The sequence below is a fragment of the Scardinius erythrophthalmus genome (assembly GCF_964197995.2).
Source record: "Scardinius erythrophthalmus genome assembly, chromosome: 14".
Classification (NCBI taxonomy): Eukaryota; Metazoa; Chordata; class Actinopteri; order Cypriniformes; family Leuciscidae; genus Scardinius; species Scardinius erythrophthalmus.
The window spans coordinates 36685812-36702590 of NC_138234.1; the positions used below are offsets into that span (position 1 = coordinate 36685812).

The 16779-nt window shown below is 40.1% G+C and overlaps 1 protein-coding gene across 4 annotated transcripts in view; it reads left to right on the forward strand.

The window, feature by feature from the left end:
- hps3 (HPS3 biogenesis of lysosomal organelles complex 2 subunit 1) overlaps positions 1–16779 on the forward strand; it is a 23905-nt gene continuing 7126 nt past the window's right edge. For 2 of the 4 annotated variants that reach the window (XM_081383654.1, XM_081383653.1), the window contains exons 1-13: positions 1–319; positions 1707–1928; positions 3696–3989; positions 7229–7406; positions 7510–7592; positions 7874–8060; positions 8982–9063; positions 10688–10842; positions 11005–11106; positions 12981–13089; positions 14333–14538; positions 14608–14785; positions 15216–15449. In XM_081383654.1, the coding sequence (XP_081239780.1) occupies positions 82–319; positions 1707–1928; positions 3696–3989; positions 7229–7406; positions 7510–7592; positions 7874–8060; positions 8982–9063; positions 10688–10842; positions 11005–11106; positions 12981–13089; positions 14333–14538; positions 14608–14785; positions 15216–15449 (2268 nt within the window). In that variant the 5' untranslated portion in view covers positions 1–81. The remainder of the gene's footprint in view (positions 320–1706; positions 1929–3695; positions 3990–7228; positions 7407–7509; positions 7593–7873; positions 8061–8981; positions 9064–10687; positions 10843–11004; positions 11107–12980; positions 13090–14332; positions 14539–14607; positions 14786–15215; positions 15450–16779) is intronic. The other 2 variants (XM_081383656.1, XM_081383655.1) reach the window with 1 other exon arrangement.

Consider the following 16779-nt stretch of genomic DNA (forward strand, 5'->3'; position numbering starts at 1 on the left):
CATGCGAATCGTTATTCTGTCAATGTTTACACCACTCTTCCGTGATCCACAGACATGTAGAGCACAGTCCGCGCCGCAGAAATGGTTCACGTGTATAACTGCCACCCGTTCGCGTCGCAGCGCATCGTGCCGGCGGAGCAGGAGCCCGGGCTTGTGTGCTGCGGCGGCGGGGCGCTGTTCGTGGTGAGCGCCGGAGGCTGCAGGATCGAGGCGTACAGTCTCCGGGACCGGGGGGATGAGGAGGAGGAGGGGGGGTGTCCGCTCATCTGCCGCTTCAACAGCGTGGGCTCGGTGCTCAGCATCCGACACAGCACTGTGGGTCAGTCACTCAGTCACTCACTGCACTGCAACATCATCTCTAGTCTTTTTACAGTACCGTGGTCCCCTGTTAAGTACACTTTGTAGCATGCTTTTAAAAAAGAGAGTACTCATTACAGAACACACTGAAAACTGACTAATGGTTTTGGACTCTTAATTAACATTGCATGTTATTTGCGATTTGACAATCTGTATTGTATAAAGCGCTATATAAATAAAAGTGCCTTGACTTCAGCTGAACTTAAGGGTGCTTTTGTGAGCCACTTAAGTAGATCTTTATGTAATTTCATAACAACTTTTATTGTTATTTAAATATGGTTAATTAAAGTGTATACTGCTTAATGTACTGACAAGAATTTGTCATAAACTAAAATATACTTCATTGTTATTAGGGATGCAAGCTGTGTCAGCCGATATATGTTCATTTCAGCGTTATCGGCCCGACAAGAAGATTTGGCCGATATATTACAGCCGATAAATAATGTATTTATCTTTCAGCTGAGACACTTCAGATGCGCACTGTTCAACATGATGGTTATGAACTGCTTGAAGTTTGGAATCACTTCAAAAAGGAAAATACAGTTCAGTGCAACATGTGCAGCGCAAGTCTGTCATATAGCCTAAGCTACTGTACGTAAAATTATGAGAACACTGTAATTGTGTGCTTGGGATGTGGCTTTTAGTGATGAGAGAGGCTCTCAAAAATTACATACAATTTTGGATTTAGATTTATCTGCCAATAAATTAGTTATCATCTTTTTTAATATTAAGAATTATCGGTTATCGGTATCGGCCAAAATGTTCATATGGGTGCAAGTCAAAATGTAATTTTTATTGAAAGTTGTATTTCATGATTTAAATGAAATCACACATTTGTCATGATGAAGTTGTAGTTTAGTACATTTAAAATATGTTAACTTTAAATGTAATACAAAAACACACTCTACATAATTATAAACAAGTCCTGTTCATCTTTACCACGGGACAAATAGTTACTAAAACATGATTTCAAGTAAAAGCTTAATGTGACATTATTACAAAGTGCACTTTTTAAAAGTGTACTTAAGTGTGTTAAGTTGCCTTTTATTTTATTAACATTACATTGCCTCTAAGTGCAGTTGTTTAAAACTTTTAAGATTTGAAGTTCAATGCAAATTAAATAAAATTAAGTGTACTTCTTTTTTCACAAGGGGCGCCATTATGGTAATAGATGTTACTGATTATTCGTTCATTTAAAATAAGACCATTGGAAAACTATCACATTACAATATTAAAAACTGGTGTGATTACCATGGTACAGATAATGTCCAAATGTACTCTTTCCTACAGTAAGTCTGCGGTCATGTATGTTTTTTGAGCCAGTGGTGTTTGTCTGTTTTTGTTCTCAGGGGACTATCTAGTCACTATTGAAGAGAAGAACAAGGCCACTTATCTCAGGGCCTACACTAACTGGAGGTACCAGGCTGTCGAGAAGACTCGCGTCGGGGTGCGTCTGTTGGGTCACCTCCTGCGGGGCTCGTCCTTCCGCGGAGCTCCCAAAGAGCAGATGGAGATCATCGAAATCCCTCTTTTTGAGCCGCCGCTCTGTATGGCATGCTGCAGTGTTACCGGTGAGAACACAAACACAATCAACTCGCTTTAGCGTGGAGTTCCACACTACGACGCTCTATATATCCATAGCCTAAACACTTGGGTTTAACACTTCAGACAAGTATAACATTACAAGTTCAGACAAATGGGACGTCCCCCAAACTCACACCATTGGTTAAGCCAGAAGTCAACATGTCAGGCTGCTTATGGACTCTCAAGCTGCGTCCCAATTCAGAGGCTGCGTCCTTCCAAGGTCGGACTGAGCAAGTTATATTCAACTTTCTGAAAACTAAACAGGATTCACAACCTGCCTAAATATGTTCACCATGGTCCATTCTGTATATCATAAAGAGTATAAATTATATAAAATCACATATTTATAAGATATCAATATGTGATAGATATTTATAAGATAAGGTATCAATATTTGAACAGCTTTTAAAAGAAATTGAAATTTTTGAACCATTTAAAAAAACAAACATTTGTATGGTTAGATATTCGAGCGAGTTGAAACCCGCAAGGGTCAACGCTAAGCATTTTTTTTACTGTCCCAGTTGGGCCAGTGGTTAACATTTTGACTGGCCCCACAACAAAAAAGTAATAAATAATTCAAATAAAACAGGCCTAGTTATTGCTTTCATTGTTTTTGGCCCATAATCTTAATAAATAAGGCTATGACACCAAAAACGACTAGCCTAAAGGGCCGTTCTCATCAAGAACGATAACTATACAGATAACCAGGGTCTAAAACTAACTTTTTGCCACACCTGCCAATGGCTGGTGACTTAGAAAATTTACCGACCATAAATATTTTTTAGCGGCTATGAAACAGGCAATAATGACACCAACATTTTAGATACCGGTGAAAAATTCACAATTCTCTAGCTATTCCAATTTCGATACTACAGCTAAAACTACTAGCTGTACTAATATACATTCAAAACACTGTAAAAGACAAGTAAGCAGTAAACAAGAACAAATAATCAAATTACAAGCAAGAGCACAAATAAATACAATATAACCTGCTTTTTAGGTAGCTTAGTTCTGAGTAGTTTTCAGGTACAGAAGTTGAATAATCAGATGTAAAATAACACTATATAGTCTTCTCTGCATAAATTATATATAGATTAATCCTTATTAAAGTTATAAAAGTTATTCAGTCAAAAGTAGTGAGTGATTTTTGTTCTTTGTTGTTTGATTAACATTAAAAACAGCAGCAGGGTTATTCGGCGCACGCTCCGGATGTGTGTTGATGTCTCAATGAGTATTGAATTGAGTTCTTATTCACGTCTTCTTGCGCAATATTTTAATTGGCAAGTCTTAAAAATGTGTGCAAATAATAAACTTTTGTGACGATGCAGTACTGGCCCGATCGGGCACATGAGAGTTCGATTGCATGTCCCGAGTGTCGTTTTTGCTGGTTCCCCATTGTGCAGTCTTTATTGTCGAGCCCTGACCCAACAATACTTACAATAAGGAGTGTAATCTGGCATTTTCTCAAAAGCTAAAAAAACGAATTCAATCATTACCGGTGCCCAATGACTCTTGGGATGGGCTAGGCTGCGAAGGATCCATTCGTTCAATCCTCCCAGGAAATGAAGGATGCATTTGTAGGCCACATTCGAAGAAGGCTTAGAATTGGGACGTTTGCCACACCACTGTGATGCATTCAGCCTTTGGAGGATCGGGACTCAGCTTATGTTTACATACACAAGGGAGTTGACCTACCACAGTCCACTCTGCACATTTACCTGAGATGCATGTAACTGAGTCCTCTGTTGCTTTAGGTGATCTTCTAGTGGGCTGTGCCAAGAGTTTGGTGGTCTTCAGTCTGAAGCGGCAGATGCTGAGCGAGCAGTTCTCTGTGCTGGACTTCGAGAGGGTCCTCATCCTTCACATCCAGGGCTGGAGCCCGTCTCAGGTGGCCTTCTGTGCTGGATACGTGGCCCTTCAAACGGAGCTGGAGGTCCTGGTGGTGAAGCTGACCCCGCGGCAGAAGAGCAGCCAGGACAACACAGCAGAGCAACACTCACTGCTGCCAGAAGATATCATGACTGAACCCAGCTTAGATGAAGATGCAGGTATTATCAGAGCTAGTATGAACAGTTCCCCTCTCTCCTCTTCCATTGTTTCCTTTCTCTTCACTGTACTATCTAATAAAGTCTTAAGAAAAATGGCAAAAAACAACTTAAATTAAATGTACTTCTCATATGCATCATAAACCTAACCCTCATCCTTCCCTCACGCTCTGTAACACATCTTTCCCTCGCGGGTCAAATTTTTGTAATTTCATTTTGATAAAAAAAATTAATGCAATTTTTGGGGAGATTTGTTTTGTTATTTTTCATTTTAATTACCTTTTATTAATTTGATCAATAAATAATAAATAAATAAATAGTAATTTAGTAATTTAAGCACATTCCTCACATTTTTTTCAACTTAAATTCAAAATAACTCACAATTTCATGCCTAAACCTTTTAATTCAGCTCAAAATATCGTCCTAACGTATTTAGTGTTTTGTAAACATTTTATAAAAATTGTAGTATAAAAAAACTAAACATACATTTGTCATCATGATTTTATAGAACTGGGTTCTTATAATAAACCCACTGGAATAAAACGTTTTAACTTATATAATTTACACGTTATGTAATTAAGTGCAGAAATGAAATTAATCTTACCTGAAACTGATATTACAGACTGTTAAGTCTTAACAGTTTATGTGATTTGGCTCTTCTTGTTGATTTCTTTTTTTATTTCTTCGCAGTGTACCGAACACATCTACATCAATTATCGATGCGCAAAAAAAGCAGAAACTTACCGGCGCCATAGCGAGAGATTGTACGGTAGTTCACGTTGACCAAAACACACAAGAAAAAGCGCTTTGGAAAAAACATTTTCAGCAATCACAGACATTCGCATTCGGACGGGATTAGATTTCTCTGAGGACCGCAGAGTTTGACGAAATACAGTTGGTAATTTGCTCTGGAATTTTTACAGAGGTTGTGTGAGAAAAAGACAGACATGGCAGATTCGGACAGGATTAAAATCTCAAAGTACGTCTGTGAAACAGAAATTTCTTTAACGTCCCCCTGTGAAACTAGTCCCATCCGAATAGGGCTTTTGCCGACCTCTTGTGAAAGAAAAATAAAATAACATGATATTTCATGACTCTTGCCACTAGATGGCCTTATAGACCTTATGTAGACCCGCCCCTTTTCAGCGCTGCGCTCGCTGTCTTTTGACTTCCGGTCTGTACACTCACCTAAAGGATTATTAGGAACACCTGTTCAATTTCTCATTAATGCAATTATCTAATCAACCAATCACATGGCAGTTGCTTCAATGCATTTAGGGGTGTGGTCCTGGTCAAGACAATCTCCTGAACTCCAAACTGAATGTCAGAATGGGAAAGAAAGGTGATTTAAGCAATTTTGAGCGTGGCATGGTTGTTGGTGCCAGACGGGCCGGTCTGAGTATTTCACAATCTGCTCAGTTACTGGGATTTTCACGCACAACCATTTCTAGGGTTTACAAAGAATGGTGTGAAAAGGGAAAAACATCCAGTATGCGGCAGTCCTGTGGGCGAAAATGCCTTGTTGATGCTAGAGGTCAGAGGAGAATGGGCCGACTGATTCAAGCTGATAGAAGAGCAACTTTGACTGAAATAACCACTCGTTACAACCGAGGTATGCAGCAAAGCATTTGTGAAGCCACAACACGCACAACCTTGAGGCGGATGGGCTACAACAGCAGAAGACCCCACCGGGTACCACTCATCTCCACTACAAATAGGAAAAAGAGGCTACAATTTGCACCAGCTCACCAAAATTGGACAGTTGAAGACTGGAAAAATGTTGCCTGGTCTGATGAGTCTCGATTTCTGTTGAGACATTCAGATGGTAGAGTCAGAATTTGGCGTAAACAGAATGAGAACATGGATCCATCATGCCTTGTTACCACTGTGCAGGCTGGTGGTGGTGGTGTAATGGTGTGGGGGATGTTTTCTTGGCACACTTTAGGCCCCTTAGTGCCAATTGGGCATCGCTTAAATGCCACGGCCTACCTGAGCATTGTTTCTGACCATGTCCATCCCTTTATGACCACCATGTACCCATCCTCTGATGGCTACTTCCAGCAGGATAATGCACCATGTCACAAAGCTCCAATCATTTCAAATTGGTTTCTTGAACATGACAATGAGTTCACTGTACTAAAATGGCCCCCACAGTCACCAGATCTCAACCCAATAGAGCATCTTTAGGATGTGGTGGAACGGGAGCTTCGTGCCCTGGATGTGCATCCCACAAATCTCCATCAACTGCAAGATGCTATCCTATCAATATGGGCCAACATTTCTAAAGAATGCTTTCAGCACCTTGTTGAATCAATGCCACGTAGAATTAAGGCAGTTCTGAAGGCGAAAGGGGGTCAAATACAGTATTAGTATGGTGTTCCTAATAATCCTTTAGGTGAGTGTATTTTCACAGTGAACTTGCATATTTATGAATGAACGGCTCGTTTTAAATCTTCCCGGTCTACTGGAATTTGTTAATTGTTAATCTGCTTTAAACATTACAATCCTCATGATAACTTTCGTTAACTTTGCATTAAGTAAATCCACTTCAAAAGCTAATTACTCCTGGACAGCAATGCCATAGAAATATACAGGACGACCGCAAAAACGGAAGTTCAAAGACAATATTCTAAAGATGGCGGCGCCCTCGTTTCTCTGGCTCATAAGGTCTATAGCTCTATATGGAGCAAATAAGCTGTTCCGCTGGGTCCTAAAGCCACTTCATTCAGTATGCGTTCAGATACACATGTAGATATTATAAAAAAAAAATTTGGTAAAGTTTTAGCAATTTTAGTTTGAATTTTGAGCATTTTTAGGTTTTTCTATGTGAACTGAAGCATTCCTCGCATTCCATTCATTCCTATGGGGGGTCAAATTGACTCGCGATGGAAGGATTTGTTACTTTTTAAAATTTCAACCACAAAACTCCTCTTCTTTTTGTGTATTCATGGTTCAAGTGCAACAAAAGTCCAGAGGTCTTGGACCCCTCTGATGAACACTACATTTTATTTAATTTTATCACAAATATTTTCCGGGTCAAAATGACCCGAGGGAAGGATGAGTTAAAGCCCAAAGTATGTTTTGCATTTAAAAAAAAAAAAGGAAATATACTTTGGGCTTATCTAGACAGTAGAAACCACTGACACAGAAGATCTCTACGATCTACTTTGGCTTGCAATTCTTTTGCTAAACGAGTTGCAACAAGTGTTATTTCCTACCTTTTTATATATATTTTTTTCTAGAGATGAAAAAAGATGGATTCAGCCCCCTCCATGAGCAAGAGGACTTCTTTCTGTTCCCGAAGCATCAGGAGATGTTGGGTAATGAAGCCCAGGAGTGTGGCATCTCTCTGGTTCTGGAGTGGACTGGTATGGAGGCGGAGAGCCGAGGAGACATGAGCGTGGTTTACATCTTATTCAGGTATAATGAAGAGCTTAGGAAAATGAGCTGCTTTCTGAATGGGGTGTGTGTGTGTACGTGAGTGTGTTTGTCAGACGTCACCTCTCTTGTTTGCCCTGTCTAGGAGGTTTGCACCTGATTTCTTCCAAGGTTGCAGTGTTGAGGAGACACATTTGCATTCCCTACAGCTCCACCCCATGTTTACTGGTAAGTTAAGTTGGCTTTTAAAGGGAATAGAAGATGAGACTCTGATTGGTTTATTCCACGTTACGCCCAAAACACACCCATTACTCATTAAGAGAATAGTGAAAACACTTTTAGACCTTGCACCGGGAGCGCCGACCATTTTTCCCGTTGTTAAACTAGCAAAAGTGGATTCGAACACGTACTAAGTGCCCTTGCGCCCTGCGCTTTAGACCATGTGCTTAGATCCTTAAAATAGGGCCCATAGTGTGCTTCGTTCACTCACACCTCTCTCTGGTTAACAGGTAAACAGGAAGAAGCCTCCATCTCCAAAGTTGGGGAACCTACTTGTATGTTTGTTTTCTTCTCGTTGCCGAACACCGGCTACATGTACAGCGTGAAGGACACCGTGGAGCTCGTGTCTACCTACCAGTACCCAGAAAAGACCCACCAGGCTGTGCTTAGTGACCAGTTCCTCTACATCATCACCAGGTAGGGCGGATACATTCCCGCTGTTCACTGTACACATACGGCTCTTCTTGACTGATAACCTAAGGTTAATAATTGCTGTCTTTGTCTGCTGTGATACAGTACATAGTGAGATGAACAGGTTTTTCACGCTCTTATTTTGTCTTATTATGTATTATTCCATAGCTCACTGTGATTGGTCAAATGTTGGCGTTTATATTTATATATTTGTACTTAAGAGCAATATACACAACATTAATTTCTCATTGTAATGGAAGTAATGACAGATCTTTTCTACCATATTGTGATATACATGTAGCATGTAGGATTGGGACTTGGTTCAATTTATCTGTTGTTGATTGGATGAAGGCAAATCTTAAAGTCACTATGAAGTCAAAACTGACAGTTCTTTTGTTTTATGGGATATTGCAGTATTTATTATAAATTATTTATCTGTGCACGTCATTATTGTTTTAAATTAATGTTCCTGGTAATCTTGAATGATAATTTCTTCCACTTGCAGCATCTCTTCTCTTCTCTGATGACGAGGGCTATAACCTGTCAATCACATTAGATCAGCCAATAGCCCACATTTGTTCTTGTTCCTGAAGCGTTTCACTCAATACGGCACAATAGGGAAGAAAAGACCAGCGCAACTTAAATCTCATGAAGACTTTAATACAAGCTTTCAGTTGATTTTAAAAATGAGGAGGGTTTATGCAGACACAGAGCAGTTAATAGAGAGAAGTCTAATAGAGAGAAGTCTGTCCTGTCACCAAAAGATGAAGTTATGAGATTTTAAATGTAAAATTACAAGGCAAAAAAACAAAGAGTCGTTCATAATATCATGAATCTAGAAAATAGATGAGGATTTCCATTTCATGCTGACTTTTAGCATAAAACAGAGAAGTTGGTCTTAATCATTTGTGGTTATGTTTACTGTAGGAATGCTCTCCAGTGTTTCACCGTCAGGTGCAGTGCGGTAGCGGCTCGGGTCGATGACCCATACATCGACACCACCATGAAGGTAACACAAGTCATCATGGGTTTCCCTGTTTTTGTATATTTTCTCTTTTTTCCCTGACGGTCCTTAAACTCAGTGCTACTATTAAAACCCCTCAGTGGAAGTCTTGCACCGTTTGTGCTTCGAACTTGAGTGATGCATCATGTGTCTTGTGTGCTATTACTTTACGGCAGATTTTCAACTGCCAGATCAGACAAAATGGCTGAAAATATCCCGTAAACCTCATCAGAAGGAGGGACTTAAGTCATATCTCGACAGTGTGGTCACATTACATAAAATTCCCAATTGCACGGATTCCTATTGAAATGACTGGATTTCGCCTTTAATCTGAATCCGGTAATGTGACCCCATCTTTAGAACGGGGTCTTTATGAGCCCCGGAAACGCATAGAAAGACGCCAAAGCCACTTTTCCACCGTCGGGCCAAACCATTTTCATTGTATAATTATTTGATTCTGTGCTGATCCGACCCAGCCAGTACGGATACGGTTTCTTTTTCTGCTGTGGGACTGATAATGGAGCTCTTTGCATTGTAATACAAATGCGTCAGTCGTTGCCTTGGTGACACAAAAGTTTACAGACGGTATGAGATGTAAATAGCGACTGATCAGATATTTCTAACTTCTATAGAGGTTACTTCTATCTACTTTCCCGCCGGATAACGCTCCCTCAGCCGGACCAGTAAAATAAACGATTATCAGTTTAAATTAAAGGTTGGACTCGATATAGTGTTCCTCACAACTTACCAAAGATCCGGTGATCCAGTGATATTGACAGTCGTGTTTCCTGACATTTATATGTGCCTGACGCCGGGGAAATAAAGCAAATTTGCCTGTGAACGCTTTATATAAACACAATATAGGTCTAAATCCATGTGATCACTTATATCAATGTTATATATATCATCATATCATCCAGCCCTAAAACTTGTATAGTTTTTTTGTCAGTGTTTATTTAAAAACGTCCAATTATGCAGAATATAAGATGGTAAATATTGAATTGAGGAGTTGTCAATACAATATATAACAATACAACATAGGGTATAATCTTACTCCAAAATTCAACATATCGAGACAAAATAATAACTGCAAATTCACCTTTCTCTGCCTGGATCCTGTTGTTTCTGTGAATTGCAGGATCCATTTGCTTCTCTGTTCTGTAGCTTTCGGAAGTCTGTAAAAATATACCTCAGATTCTTGTCAAATCTAGTTGTACAGTCAATCTCACAGCTCTTTCCCGTTTTAGATGTGTTTAGTGTGTTTTTCGTGGCATTCACGCTGAAAACCAATGCTGTCGCTCAGTGTTTCTGCGACTCAGTGTGTGTGTGACCGCAGTCACTCCGGCCGACGGTGACGTCACGCGCATACCCTCTAAAAACTTGTGTTTACCCCGCTCAAATAGTGCGCTTGGCCAGATACAGAGAGAAACTGTATCGGCAGGGAATAGACATGTGCACGCATTCTACCAGTAATCGTGCTGAAACAAGCTCAAATTAAAGTATAACTGTAAGAGTTCCTCACCGTTCTTCGAACCAACTGTGGTAAAGCGACTCTCGAATCAAGGCCATGCAAACCAGTCATATTGACTTCAGAGCTAGTTGTCTGAATATGTGAGCGCTGTCCCATCAGGCCTGTCCACCCTCCACGATGGAGGTGTGCGCTCTGCGGATCCAGCTCTTCATCGGACTCAAGGTTCTCTGTCAGGATGGGAATCACGTTGTTCTCCTGACAGCAGCAGACGTGGACAGCAAAGAGGACATCGAGAGATCAGCCCGCAAAAACACGTACGTGTGCTTGTTCACGATCACGTTTATATCCTGAGTACACATTTCAGAGTGCATGAACTTACGTTTTGACTGCCTGATTCTTTCAGTATGACGTTGCTGTTTGGTTTGTAGATGAATGGTAGTGCACTGAGTAAACACGGCCTGTAACTCTTATTGTAGTGAATCGAGGGAACTCAGGGCCCTGACAGGCATTTTAGTAGCTGTAGGTCTAGAGCCGTCCTCAACGCCGACTCTGGAAAGCCTTCTGTCCAGGTCCTTCCTGTAAGTTAGCGAGTAGCATGATCCTAACAGTGGGCCGCTCTGAAACGAGCCCTAAAACTCCTCCTAACCCACTGTGAGTGTTACCTGCATGCAGTCCCTCATAACATCTCAGTTTTGTTCAGACGAGACAAGAACCTCTCAGTATGGTTCATGACTTCCTCTTATGTAGAGAACACTTTATAGCTGAATTTAACCAACCACAGCTGTACTAATCCCACAACCCCTTTCAGTCTGGCATTTTAACAAGTAATTCGTTGTCCCTCCATTTAAAGGGGTCATGACATTAGAAATCAAATGTGCCTTGATCTTTTGATATAGAAGTGGTCTTTATACTATTAAAACACCCTGCAAGATTTCTATAGCTTAAAACATCCTCCTCATTATAAACAAATCATTTATTTAATAAAGCTCCAAAAACGGCTTGTTTTGATATCGCGGGATCTGTGGCGCAACACACGAAAATACATTTGCATACGACCTCCTCCAGAGCAAGACATCGACGAATAGTGATACATCATGGCAGCATAGACTCCGCCCACTGGCGTCACTTAACGGCTGACTGATGAGTCTACACTGGATGTGAGCGTTGCGTCAAACGCGAATAAAACCTATTATAAACACTGACGCTGTCTACACTGATACAGTATACAGATGCGCGCTCAGTTTAAACAGCGTGTTTGTGTCTCTGTACAGACTTGGTTTATTTTAATGGTGTCCCGGTTCACATCAGAGGATTATATGTTTGTTCGGAGCATTTTGTTTTGTAATCGAGGCACAGTGTAATGGAAAGTTCGCAAAGAAAGCAGCGACTATATTGGATCTGACAGCATTACAAACCATAATTAAATGATTTCATAATGCTTTGTCTGCAAATGGCGGTTTTATATGGATAATGTTCTCAAAACACTTACTCACGTGCAATAGTCTGTGAGCGTTGAGACTGTTTCCTATGCAGTGACGTTAGCCAATTATAACAGTGGCCGTTTACTGACTAGCCTTAAAGGAGCCGCGCCTTAAAAACTGTCAGAGGCTCAGAATGAAGGTTGAAAAGAATTGTTTTTCCCGCATATATATATAAATATAAATATATATGTATAAACATTATAAGTGAAGCTTGAGGAACATGTATATATAATAAAATAAAATGCATCATGACCCCTTTAAGTGTGTTTTATTAGTATTATTTGTTTAATGACCTAGAATACTGACAAAAGGTGCCGTCACATTTGTGAAAATTTTATTGAAATTCATTAAACTTTTTTGGGCAAAACTGGTCAATTGTTTATTGTCAATAGTAAAGTATGAAGCACAGTTTAAAGGTGGTATCAGCGATTTCAGGCCCAAACATAAATGATCACATTCATCTAATATTTCGCTAGCTGCACGCCCCATAAGCATGCTGTCAAAAAACGCGTCTCTCTAGGTAGCCTAGGCTCTGAGATCTGCACACAAAAACAGTTGGTATCAACATCACTCAAAACCAAAATAAATAGTGTTCCAACCAATCATCGACAGGGACGGGTGTTGTGAGGTTTTGCGCTCGTGCACGGCTGCCTATGACGGCTGCACGCGAAATATTAGATGAATTCGATCATTTATGTTTGGGCCTGAAATCGCTGATACCACCTTTAACAGAAATCACTTTTAAACCAAGCGGCTTTCTGTTAGTCAATGCGGCAAATTTGCATGAACATCTGCGAAATGAGCATAGACAAATCTTTAGTCCTTACACATAATTCCAGATGGTTGTTGATTCCTATTGACCAAAAACAACAGTAAATGTGGCGGCACCTTAACTTAAGGAAACGCAAGCAGTAAATGCAACTGAGCAGTTGGGACCTTTGACTGTTATCATTGTCTTCTGTGTTCCTCAGATCCAGGAAGATCTCCATCTCCAAACCCACAGAGCCGACGGACAGCGGTCATGGCTGGAACCTCTACGTCATCACTTCTGTGTCCACACTGCAGCTCTACAGAGAAATAGTACTGGAGCTTCACATATTGATTTGATTATCCCAAACGCTTTTAGAGCCAGGCTATTGCTGAGGCGTTTATATCTCATTCTTATTCTTATTCTTATTCTGATTGACGTGTGAAGCGTCCAACAACAGTTATGAATGGGCTAATGGTTTGCGAGTCGGACTGGTAACCCAAAGGTTGCTGGTTCGATTCCAGTACCGGTAGGAAATGACCTTGAGTCGTTGAGCAAGGCACCTAACCCCCAATCGCTCCCCGGGTGGGTGTGTGTGTCGCGGTTTGCAGTGTGTGTGTGTGTTCACTACTCACTACTCTGCTCCTAATGTGTGTGCACTAACTTGGATGGGTTAAATGCAGAGGACAAATTCCGAGTATGGGTTACCATACTTCACTTCACTAACTTGCAGAAAATCCTTTATTAAGGCTAATTTGCTTACATCAAACCAAATTAAAGGCGCAGTATGTGAATTTTTATTTATTTATTTTTAAATCGTTGCTGAACACTTGATATCAACCCAAACAAACACATCAGCCAATACTGCTGATTGGGTTACTCTCTCTCCTCCCCCATCATGTGGACAGGCCCCCACTGCTGATTAAATAAATAATTAAATTAGTAAATAATAATAATAAAACTCATAATAATTTAAGTAATTTCATATTCTAACAGTAAATGTTGGGCATCACTGTGTTTGCCAAAAAAACAAGTAATCGATAAATGTTCATTTGGTTTATATTTTAAAAGATTAATTAAAGTGTTAATGTTTTATGTTATTAATACTTTTGTATTAAATCATAAATCCAGAAATTTTTTAAAAGACGACAGAATTTCTGAATTTTTTTTTTAGGGCCCTATTATTGTATTTTTTTTTACAAAATTATTAGATTTTTAAAGTTTTATGAATTCCATTCATTAGACATGTTTTTTTGATTATTAATATTATATTAAACAATTAAAACAGAATGAAAACATAGGAAATTTAGGGAAAATAAGCTGAATTTGAAGAAGAAAAAAAGCCTAAAAATGTCCTTTTTATTACTTTAATAAATTGGTGTTAAATTGTATTTATTACAATTTGTATGTGAGTATGTATGTAAATTGTATGTGAGTTTCATGATTTCAATGAATCATATATGCTTTTTATCAGTAAAATGTTATTTATTAAATAAAACTGAATCCAGAATCTACATTTCATAGGGTCCATGTTTCCCTCATGCCGCATGTAAACGTTCCTCCTTGTTTCATCAGGTGGAGTACAGCAGGAGATACGAGCAGTCGAGCCCGTCGTCTCAGAGCTGCGTTCACCTGCTGAGTGAAGGTCACCTGCTCCTGCGCACGGCCCTGCTCCTGCAGCATGATGACCCCGAGCCCGACCCCGAGCCTGCGGAGACGAGAGCGCAGCTGCAGCAGGCCTTCCAGGAGAGCTGCGCTCACTTAGGAGACTGCTTCAGCAGGTCAGCCGCGCGCTCTCATGGCCTCAGGCATTATCTGTGTCAGACTCTGACCTCATGTTTCATTCGCAGGTTTGATAAGAAGGACTATCATCTGGCTCTTCCGTACTACAAGATGTCAGGCCTCACTGTGACTGATGTCATTAAGAGGAATATGTCCATGAGCAGCTCCTCGAACGGTTACGGCAAAGGATTTCTCTTCTTCCTGAAGCATTCGATCTACGAGGAGAACATGGAGGAGCTCAGCAAGGTACTGAAGGAAACACCTGTGTCTCACACATGGACATTTTTGATGTAGTGGTCTTCAAATATTCGCTAAAACGCAATTCAATTATTGCAAATGAGATGTGGATAAAGTTTCAATTATTTTACATATTTACTCAGAATTCGCTTGCTTGGTAGGCAGGTTACGCAAACACATATATAGAAATTTAATCATCTAAAAATCATCTGATACGGGGATTGGGATTGAGTTCATGTTTTTAATCGACTGACAGAACAAATATATAAATGTATGTATTATCTGTGGTTAGTGTCATGTATGGCATTAAAAATAAAAAAATGGCATTTAAAAAAGGCATTAAAATGCATAAAATTGAATTTGAAGACACCTTCAGAAACCCTGTAATATAATGATGACATTGTAATAACAGTAATCCTGTATGATGTGTGTGTTGCAGGACATGGCTGATAAAGTCCTGGAGATCTTTAGTGTGGCTGAACCGGCTCAGCTTCCTCATGTTGTGAGCAGCCCGTCCATGCTGAAGGCTGACCCTGCCGGGGCCATCGCCCTCCTGAGACCGCTGGAGGCCCCCGGGGCCCCGTCCATCACCCTGTCCCTGTGTATCGCCTCCCTGGCCCTGCGGGAGGGGGACCTGCACACTTACAGCCAGCAGATGGACCGCCACGCTGAGGTATTTCAGCAGGAATTCATCAAGTGATGTAGGAATGTGGCTGCGTTTTTGGGCTTAAAAAGTGTTCAAATTGAGGGCAGGCTGGAGGGGTCCCTGACCTCCCATACAGTGAGTCCCATGGGGGTCCCCGTAATGTTTCATTAAACTAGCTTACTATAAACATAAAACTAGAAACAAAAAATTATTGTGCTGACACCATGCAGCATTGTTAGTTATTTGTCCCAGATCTGTACGTAATCCCTCTGAAAACTCTAAACACACTCAAGGACTGCACACACTGTTTTCTGAAGGAAAAACAGACAGCGACGCTGGCAGAGTGGATCTGTACTGTCACTTCCAGGCACTGCTGTTGTGCGGCTGGGCGGCCGGGGCGCGTTAGAACGGTGTCGTGTTAGCGGCCCCTAAGTTAATAACTAATGATCTTTTCAACGGAAGTCAATTTATCAATCGAAACTAACTTTAGCTGGACAATAACTTTATTCTAGAGCTGCTGTAAAGCCAAAACAATCTCTGTTACTGTAATTTACTATTATCACTGTAAAGCTGCTTTGGAACAATTCATATTGTTAAAAGCGCCATATAAATGAATGTGACTTAACTTGACTTCATAATAATGGAAAGCATGTCGGAAATGTATGGTTTTATGGTTAATTTGCCCTCCAAAAATCAAGATATGGGCGCAAAAAAAACACATCAGAACAAGTTTGCTAAATACAGAACTGCATACAATACGACTTTATCCATAGAAAGTTATGGTAAAAGTAGTAAGAGTACTCGAGTAGTATCCTAGTACGCAGTTCTGATAGTGTTGTAGTTCTTGAGACTGGTCTCGAGACCAAGTTTCGTCTCATTCCCAATTCTCTCTGGTCTTGGTCTTGACTTGGTCTCAGTTTAGGTGGTCTTGGCTACAACACTTTGTTCCGAATTCATCAATAGTGGTGTTTGGTTCCTGAATGAATCCACATTTGAACAAATTAGTTGAGCGAATGATTCAATTACCCACTGATAAAATAACAGGCTTTGTTCTTGAATGAATCAGTCCTTTTGAACAAATCAAATGATTAAATGACTCAGTAAGGCAGTGACTTGCCGACACCTAACCAGTTTTAGTTTCATGTTTAAAAACATAGTTTTCCCATCATTTCATATTTCTATATTTAAAATTGTGTTAAATATAAACGTTGAATGAAATGTTAATCTCACATAGTTTATGTAATTGTAATTGAAGTTTAATTGCCTTTGCACCTCTGCTTTTAACTGAATCACTTTTGTATATTTAATAAGAATCAATTTATATTTAATTCATACAGTGAAGACTATGCAGTGTTTT